The following is a 9,119-nucleotide window of genomic DNA, read 5'->3' on the forward strand; positions in this document are numbered from 1 at the left end:
CGCATTGTGCAGCACCTGCAGTACATCGGCTGGCCGGCCTACAGGGACACGCCGCCCTCCAAACGCTCCCTGCTCAAGGTGGTCCGGCGGCTGGAGAAGTGGCAGGAGCAGTACGACGGCCGGGACGGGCGCACCGTGGTGCACTGCCTGTGAGTAGGGCGGCCATATGGCTGTGGGGCCTTATGACATGGGGCTGGCTGAGCATGGCTGGCTGTGGGGATCTGCTGCTTCAGCTGGGGAAAATGGAGTTAAAGTGCATTTGTGATATACTTCAGGTTGAATATTGTGCTGCTTTATGGCACCCTGGCCCAGGGGTTTTGTTGATTAGCTCCAAAAGCCCCGGTACGCTGTAGTGTTGTGACTGGAACCCAGACAGAGCCGAGGCAGCCCTGCCCCRTGCCCAGCTCTGAGCACAGAACTGCTGAGAGCCCCAGAGCAGGGARGAGMAGTCCCTGAGTGCCCCTGTCCAGYRCTKCCAGGAATTCCTCAGCCYTTCCATCCCTGCCTCATGTCCTACAGGTCTTCACTTCCAYGGAAACACAGAACGGTTTGAGTTRAAAGGCACCTCAAAGTCCATYCCATCCCACCCCAGCCATGGCAGGGACACYTTCTGCTGTCCCAGGCTGCTCCAAGTCCYGTCCAGCCTGGTCTTGGGGCCTCCCCACTCTCATGGGAGAATTTCTCCCCAGTATCCCATCTAACCCTGCCCTCTGGAAGCCATTCCTCCTCRTGCCCTTGTCCAAAGTCCCTCCCCAGCCCCTCTCAGAGCCCCTTGAATATCCATGACCAGCCCTTACATTCCAGGCCCTCCTCAGTGTCCACGGGGTGGGATCTGTGTTCTCTCCTTCCCTCAACCTCTCCAGCTTCACCCCCACCCCTTTCCTCCCACTCYCAGGAATGGTGGAGGACGCAGCGGCACCTTCTGCGCCATCTGCAGCGTGTGCGAAATGATCCAGCAGCAAAACATCATCGACGTGTTCCACATYGTGAAAACGCTGCGGAATAACAAATCCAACATGGTGGAGTCRCTGGTAAGGCTTTGCTCTGCTCACTCCCCCACCCAGTGTGTGCCAGGGACTTCAGGATAGGTGAGAAAATGTCATGCCTTGCTTCAGGGTGAATCAAAATGAATTTTGTACATGAAGCCATCAGAATTAAAACTGGTCCTGTTTTAGCATGGTCAGTAAATCTTCCTGCTTTTCTTTTTGAGAAGAGGGGCAGGGTGATGGACACTGTGTCCATGCCCAGATGCCTCAGTGGGTCAAACCCCACAGAGGGACTGTGGGAATAGTGGGATTTGTCCTGCTGTCCATGCAGGGGTTTGTCCTCCTGTGCTGGGTGCTCTGACACGGCTGGAAACCAGGAGGGGAGACCAGTTCAGCCCCAGGCCTGGCTCCCTGCAGCCCARGAGATTAAACTGTCCTGGATTCAATCATCCCCATCGATCACACTGAGGTTGTGCCTCTAAAGCAACACGTGCAGTGAGGGCTGGAGGCAAATAATGAATAGCCCAGGTTGGGGCTGTCCCTTGGAGTGCTTTTCCCTTCTACTGACRACTCCATTTCCCACCAGTGCTCGCTCAGGATCCCACAGGAACACAACCAGGGYTTGTCTGGTCGTGCCAAAGGCTGTCAGAAAGAGGCAGGAGGTGTTTGTGCTCATAGAATGAGGTTCTGAGGGATATACTCATACCCTAATGCCACCTCTCTGTGTTCTCTCTTCCAGGAACAGTATAAATTTGTATAYGAGGTTGCACTGGAATACTTGAGTTCCTTTTAGCCCTGTGAAGGGAGGGGACCCCACAACGTGCCAGACCCCAAACTCTGGCAGATGCTTCTCCCCTGGCCCACACTGCAAGGCAGTAAGGAGTGTGGGAAGGAAAACTTCTCCTTCCTGGAGCAAGAGACTGAGGCTGCAGAGACCTCGCTGGAAGGAGGAGCCGATGCCTGTGTGTGCTGCTGCCTGCTTTCTATTGGAACATCTACTGCTTCTTAAATAACCTACTGTAAAAATTAGCAAAATGGGAGACAGGCTGAAAGACTGGACTTTCTAATCCCCTCTGACTTCTCTCCTCTTTTGGATTGTATTTTTGCTCTGCTTGCTGCAGAGTGGGGAAGGAATGAAACCCTTAGGAAATTCTCTTTTAAATGTCTCCTTTTTAATTTATAATTTTGTTCTCAAGTCCCAGCCTTTCATTTTTTTTTTTTTTTTTTTTTTTTTTTTTTTTTTTTTTTTTTTTTTTTTTTTTTTTAAAAAAAAAAAAAAAAAAAAAAAAAAAAAAAAAAAAAAAAAAAAAAAAAAAGAGGAAAAAAGAAAGTCAACGCTGGAATTCTCTTCCCACTGTAGACCCTTTAAGCATGAAAATAGATGGTGGAGATGAGCAGCTGTTCATGGATTCCTTACCTCCACAAAAATTATTTCCTCCCAGTTTCTGCTCGACTTCTAGGGCTGTGCATGAGCCAGTTCCATCCCTCTGGTCTGTTTCCTTTCTCTGCTGGTGAAGCCACACCATTGAGGAGTTTCCCAGCCACTTGAACCTTAAGGTTGAATATTTGCATCAAACAAATTTGCATTAATTGTCTTGCAACTTCGGTAACTGCGTTACCGCGTTTTCCAAGCGTTTGCTGGGGTGCAGTGTGTCTTTGACAACCAAGGGTATGAAGTAGGTATTATTGCTCATATACTATGTATGACTATTTTTTATTTATTATTTGTATTGCTGTAGAGCTTAGGACCCCTAGTCACRCCAGAACCCTGCTGAACTAGGCACTGTGTGAACAGAGAGAAAAGAACGTTTCTGCTCAAGAGTTTAAAAGTCTGAAGGTTCTTAAAATTGGTTTTAGGCAAGATTTCCTCAATATTTCCAGGCCCTGCAAGCTTCAGAATGGAAAGCCATTGGAGCTGTGGGAAAGGTGATGTACATACACAGAAACCTAATCTGACACCTGTAAAGAGCAGTGTTAGCCAGGMACAGAAACTTCTCCTCTTAAGCAAAACAACTTTTGTTTTATTCTGCAAAAATGCCTGTGCAAGTCTCCTTCTCTGAAACAAACACCAGATGTGTTTTGCCACGGTTCTGGACCTCATTCTGACTTCTTAGAAGCTAAGAAATTGCTTTTCTAAAGAAGTGTGTTTGAGTAGTTAATCACAGAGGTCTTCAGGGTAATCTTGGAGAAGAAAAAATAATTGAATGAACAAGACTTTACAATAATTAGTATTTCAATTTAGCCATTTATTTATCTTGAGGGTGCAGGATGTGAGGCTGCTCTGTGTGTAAATTAGATTCTGGGATGTAGAGTTCTGCAGATTCAGACTTGCTAAAAGATAGACTGAAGGTAAGAGTTTAAGGAAACTTTTACTTTCTTGTCACCTGCAGTTTTCCACCCTCAGGTAAATACTCAGAGGCTGCTGGGAGCTCTGTCCTGTCCATGCCAGAAGTTCAAAATATTTTGCCAATTCTGTCTGTGAATTCAAAAGGCACCTCTGCCTCATGGTCATTCTTTCTCTAATAGCCACAGCCTGGCCTTGGCAAGGAGGGATGGAAATGGAACCTGGCAAAAGCAGCTCAGACACACCAGGACCCAACCCAACCATTGCCACCCACCAGGACCTGCACCAGCCTAGGGAAGGATGCTTGGAATTTCATTAATACCCTTCTTGATAAGCAAAGGAGGGAGTTCACAGGGTGCTGACCCACCTAGGTTTTTTTTAAGGAGCTTTGGATTCTTGGTTTTAGCATCATGAAGGTCTCATCTGATCGTGAACCACCTTCTCTCAGGAGTCTCTGTGCRGTTTCTGGCTGGTTCTTTCTGTAGCCTGCAAAAAAAATCAACTTTAATTCCATTTGGGGCTGTGGTTGGGTGTCTGGCAGCTCATGGGACAGGCTTCTGGTCTTTGTTTTTTTTTCTTTATGCAACCAAACAGCACAATTCAGCAGAAAAAAAATATACATAAAAGGCAAAGTAAAATTATGAGATGAAAATGAGAGGAAAGGCATGGTATTGGTGTTTTATAAGTGGCTGGATGGAACAGTGTAGGTCAGGAGCTGGGAGCTGTTAGTGAATAAAGGGGAAGAGGGAATTCTAATCCCAGGATGGGATTTTTCAATAATTGCCCAGGTCTGAAGAAGCTACAAAGTCAGCAAAGTGTTTGTGACTCTGCTGACTCCAAAAAGCCAGAGGGAACCACTCCCTGTGGATAATATGGAAATATTAATTAGGACTTAGCATTCTGTTAATTTTACACGGAAAGGAGAACAGTGACAGGTCTCCCTCATGACTTAGGGGAGTGAAGGCAGCGCTGAGGGTGACAGCTGGGATGAGGGAGCAGAGAGGTAGAGAAATGCCAATATCACTGAGGTGTGAAGGGTAGGAGGTAATTTAGGCTTAACTCAAAAGAAAGTGGATTAAAATGGCAGAGTWAAGCCCACAGGAGGGGTGTGTGTGAGAGGGGAAGGAGGTGTGGGATGAGCAGAGCAGAACAGCACTTGCAGTGCAGTTGTGTAGGGTCTGGAGGTTGGTTTGAATGTATTTTATGGCATGAAAATGCTACTAAAGGGTCAGGTACCTGCATGAGCTGGCCTACAGCAGCTCAGTGAGTGTGCTTTCAGCCCTCTGCAAATGCCAAGTGATGTTGGCACAAACTGCAGGGAGAGATATTTAAGCTGAATTTTACATTTTATAGGAGTGGAATGCAAATGTTGGTTAGCACAGCCCAACTGTTAGTCACAGCTTATTATGGGGCCACTCAGCCATGTGTCTCAACCTCCTAATGCCCAGCCTACAGCCCATATGGAAAGCTGCTCAGCAGCCACTGCAGACTGGGTTGCCAAACTGTTATAAATTCCTGCAGTCACGGTGCTTTTGGGGGGCTGACCCAGCTCCAGTCTGTGTTGGCTCAGGGATCTTCCTGCTGTTCCTCCCTGCACAGTGCATATATGCCGMGTGTGAATTAATGATGAAGGGAATAGTGTGGAAAAGCTCACTTTAAATCACTGTATTACCTTGAGGTTGTTCAAACCCTAGAGAACAGCCCGTGGTGAAGTAGGTAATGTGTTTGAAGCAAGATTATGGGTGATGGGTTTGTTTTCAWGGGGAAAGAAAGAAATTATGAGATGAGATAAAGGAGGTTTTCTCACTCCTGGAAGGATTAATAGCCAGTGTGAGATTTTCAGCCTAAGCATCCCCTGCTGCGGATGGGAAGTGATAATGTGAAGTGAAAAAAAAGGTGAATTCCTCAGTGGTTGAATTTTAGGCTGGGAAAAAATATCATATTGACAATATTTGAATGGACTTAATGAGGATGAACACATTCCCATGGAGACATCCTTCAGAGGTGAGGAGGCAATGTTTGTGATAGCACAGTGTTGGTGTAAGGTTTGATCTGAAATAAAAGAAACTCAAAATAGGTGGTTCAGGGTCACCATCTCATATAGGGGGTAACTAACATCTTAAATTATTAAGGGATGTAACTGCAGCAATGAATTCCACTGCATACCAGCAGTTTCCAACCTTTTATTCTGGAGCTGTAAACTCCCTGAGGAAAAAAAAAAAAAGTCCAGTGGCCACATGGATAGCACAGTAACAGATTTAAGCCTGTGGATGCCAGAATGGTTTTTSCATTTACTTTTCACAGGCCCTTGAGCAGTAGTTTGTGGGGTTTCCCACAGGAATCTCAAGCCAGGGATTGCTGGTCACTGMTCTTGTGTGCTGTAGGGTCAGAGGAAGGAGAGAGGCTCCTGCAGCAGGTGGTTCAGGAGGCAGAAGAGAAGGRAAGGAGAAGAAATCTCCTTTGGGAGAAAGCAAACATTGGAGGAGAAGGCAGATTMAATGGCTCCTGAAACAGGTAGGAAATTTGCACCCTGCTCTCTCATTSTTGCACAGCTGCTCTCATCTCTTCCTTACCTTTCTGAGTTCCTGCCAAGATCATAAAGAACAGGTAATGTCACATTCTGTGCTGCAAAGATGGAGCACTCGGAGTGTGACAGAGGAAATAAATCCTGAGGGACAAAGATAAAAGGAGATTTGCTTGAGAGAGGAATCTTCAAATATGAGGTGCTTCTCTCTGTCACGCTCACAGAATTTTTAGTGAAGARTTTAGAGCAGTGCACAGTCCTGGCACGGTCCTGGGTGTGCAATGTGGTGGGAAAGTTCCCCTTGGAAAAYTTCATTATCCTGTAATAAATGTGAACAATTGACTCCATTCTGTTGGGAGCACAATTAATTTTTGATTTCTCCAGCCAGTGCAAGAGGCATCTCAAGTTGGTGTGAAACTGCTGCATTTTCATTTGAGAGTCTTTAATTTGTCTTAAGTGTATAAAAGACAGTCAACCCCAGGGGTTTCTTTTTAGGAAAATAAAGGGGGCCATGTGGCAAAGGTGGCAAAATTTATTCAATGTGACCATTGTTATTGGGTCGAAAAATCCATATTCCTGCTGAGTGAGGGCAGAACAAAGCACTGCAGCTTCCCTGCCCAGATATTGCTGGAGAGGAACAGGGAGAGTCAGAGAGACAGACGTGAGTAGTGAGGGCTCTGTTAACCCTCCTGTGCTCCTGTTTATTTAGATCGCAGCCTTCTATAGCCATAATGCATAGTCTACAATTGCAATGCAAGTGCTCTTTCTTTCCCTGCTCCCAAAAATACCTGCAGCTCTTCTTCCTCCAGGCTGAGCCGACAGCACAGCGAGCAAAGCCCCATTTCTGCCGTTCTGGCAAGGACCGCTAGGAAAATCCATCATGGATTATCTGTTCATTGACTTGGAAAAGGTATCAATCATCTCCCTCATATGCATACTTGAAGAATGTACAATTTGCTCAAACTGTCAAGCAGAATCATGCATTTTCATATACCAAGACCAAATCCTGGTGGTACAGTGTGATGGAAAAGAAAAAAAAAAAAAAAAGGAGACAAAAACTTGCCGACTTCCAGTGACCTCTAGTCTATAATCTTTATTTGCTGTGTTAAAATACTTTAAAGGTTTCCCTTGTGAAAAAATAAACTATGCTTAGAATATCCTACAATTTAATGTTGGACTAGCAGAATGTGAAAACCTGGCAGCTTTTTCAGTTTGTAAAAAAATGAGAGATCTAAATTAGCTTTTCCATCCTCATCCCAGTACATGCAGCAGATTTTCCACCACTATTCTGTTTTCAACCTGAGCCTTAAAATACAAACTAATGCAGCAGACTGAATGCCAGATGCTGGTGTTCCCATAGTGTTTCCTGGCAGGGGGGGAAAAAAGAATGAAAAGAGAAAAGAACAAACTGAAATGTTTTTTTCTTGGAACTCAATTCAGCATGAGCTGTTTTTAAGCAGTATAAACATGAGCCAGACCATGCCACTCTGTCTGGAGGTGCAAGGTGAAGATTTGCTGTTGATGTCCCTTTGATCAGAACTAATACTAATATTTTATATAGAGGTACCCAAGAGTGTAGTGGCTCCTTTAGTTGAGGCAATTGTCACAGAGAGGGTGTTCCAGTGGAGATCTGTGACCCTGAAATGCTCCTGTTTGGGACACCTTGTTAGATATCTCAAGTGTGGTGCCCTGTGGAGATGGATTTCCTTGTGTGAGTACATCATCTTTCAGTGAGGACYTCTAGGAAATCTGCTTTGTGTGAAATTATGGAATGTGTTTTGGGGGATGGAAGGGGACATGGGGCCAGCACTTCACAAGCTTTCATGAATTTAGGTACCCTAAGACTCCCCAGGACAAACACAAGCAGTTTTTGGCATTGCTGAAAGTARAACCAAACTTCGTGTGCTGGACTTCCATGTAGCTGGAGCAGAGCTGGAGTGGTCCCTCATTTCCCTCTGGCCCTTCCTTGCATTGCCAGCACCCAAACATTGTCCTTCTATGCCAAAAGCCTGAGCTGCATCCTGAGCCCATCCTTTAACTCACCCCGAACCCATCTTTTAACCCACCCATAATCCATCACCCAGAACCCATCCTTTAACCCATCCCTAAACCCATCCCTTAACCAACCCATGAACAGATCTTTTAACCCACCCCGACAAAACCTCAGCGACAAAATTCACTCCTTTGCCGATCCCATCCCCTCCTCCCTGCTGGAATCAAAATGTACCAACATCCCCTCTTGGCAGACTTGTCACCCCCTCTGACAGCGCTGCTGTGGCTGCCTGTGGATGAGCAGGCTCCCCCTGCAGCCCCTGGATGTGTTTTTGGGCAGGGAGGAGCGCTGCATSAGAGCGAGCCTCTGCTGCTGCCATCGATGCCATGCCGCCCCACCTCCTCCCCCTCGGCCTTTATGGATTACTGGTGAAACTCACTTGTACAGTTTGGATGTTTGATAGATAAAGCACGTCTGGAAAAAAAGAAAAAAAAAGGAAAAAAATATAAATACGAAACTCTCAACACTGTGCATTCAGTGTCTTTTCTTTCTAGCTTAAAAGAAGGAAGGTAAATAATGTCAAGTCAATGAATATCAGATATATTTTTTGACTGTACATTACAGTGAAGTGTAATCTTTTTTTTACAACTGCGAGTCCATCTTATTTATTCTTGTAAATGTTCCCAGACAATGTTTGTAATATGGGCTGTGTTGCAAATCCATAAAATAAATCTGTGATCTGAGATTAATGTTTTACTAAGAGACTCTTGTGCTTGTGCCTTTTCTTTGCACTTAGAGGAGGCAGGGGCATTGTGAGCATCACTGCTAGGAATGATGGGGTGATTGCATGACAAAAAATAACACCAGCATCTTGTCACAGTGATGGGCTTTGCATCATGGTTGTCATTCAGGCGATGAAGAGCAGCAAAGAGAATTCAGCAGGCACTTCAGCCTGGCTGCAGGTTTTTGTGTCAGCCCTCTCAGAAAGCCTGTGGATGTGAGCTAAGTAGTTTTGAAAATTACAGCCTGAGCAGCATGGCTYGGAGCAAAGCATGTTTTTGCAACTTTTTCTTTCTAACAGGCATTACTGCATTGTTTCCCTGGCACTCAGTGCTAAATGACAATTGCTGATAGGTTACTGAGATTTTTCTGGTGGTTTCTGTCATGGACTGTGCTGGTTCAGCTGGGGTAGAGTTAATTCCCTTCCCAGAGGCCGGTTTGGGGCTGTGTTTGGGATTTGTGCTGAACACAGGGTTGATCATACATATGTTT

The 9,119-nt window shown here is 45.5% G+C and overlaps 1 protein-coding gene across 1 annotated transcript in view; it reads left to right on the forward strand.

The window, feature by feature from the left end:
• Positions 1–1,779, forward strand: part of LOC130582272 (receptor-type tyrosine-protein phosphatase T) — a 21,198-nt gene extending 19,419 nt beyond the window's left edge. Inside the window, exons 10-12 of the mRNA XM_057380884.1 lie at positions 1–149; positions 896–1,031; positions 1,726–1,779. The exon at positions 1–149 is cut by the window's left edge and continues 3 nt beyond it. Of these exons, the coding sequence (XP_057236867.1) occupies positions 1–149; positions 896–1,031; positions 1,726–1,779 (339 nt within the window). The remainder of the gene's footprint in view (positions 150–895; positions 1,032–1,725) is intronic.
• The last annotated feature ends 7,340 nt before the right edge of the window (positions 1,780–9,119 follow it).

The sequence above is a fragment of the Malurus melanocephalus genome, unplaced genomic scaffold, assembly GCF_030028575.1.
Source record: "Malurus melanocephalus ecotype Western Australia unplaced genomic scaffold, MMel_1.1 scaffold_475, whole genome shotgun sequence".
In the NCBI taxonomy this organism is placed as follows: domain Eukaryota; kingdom Metazoa; phylum Chordata; class Aves; order Passeriformes; family Maluridae; genus Malurus; species Malurus melanocephalus.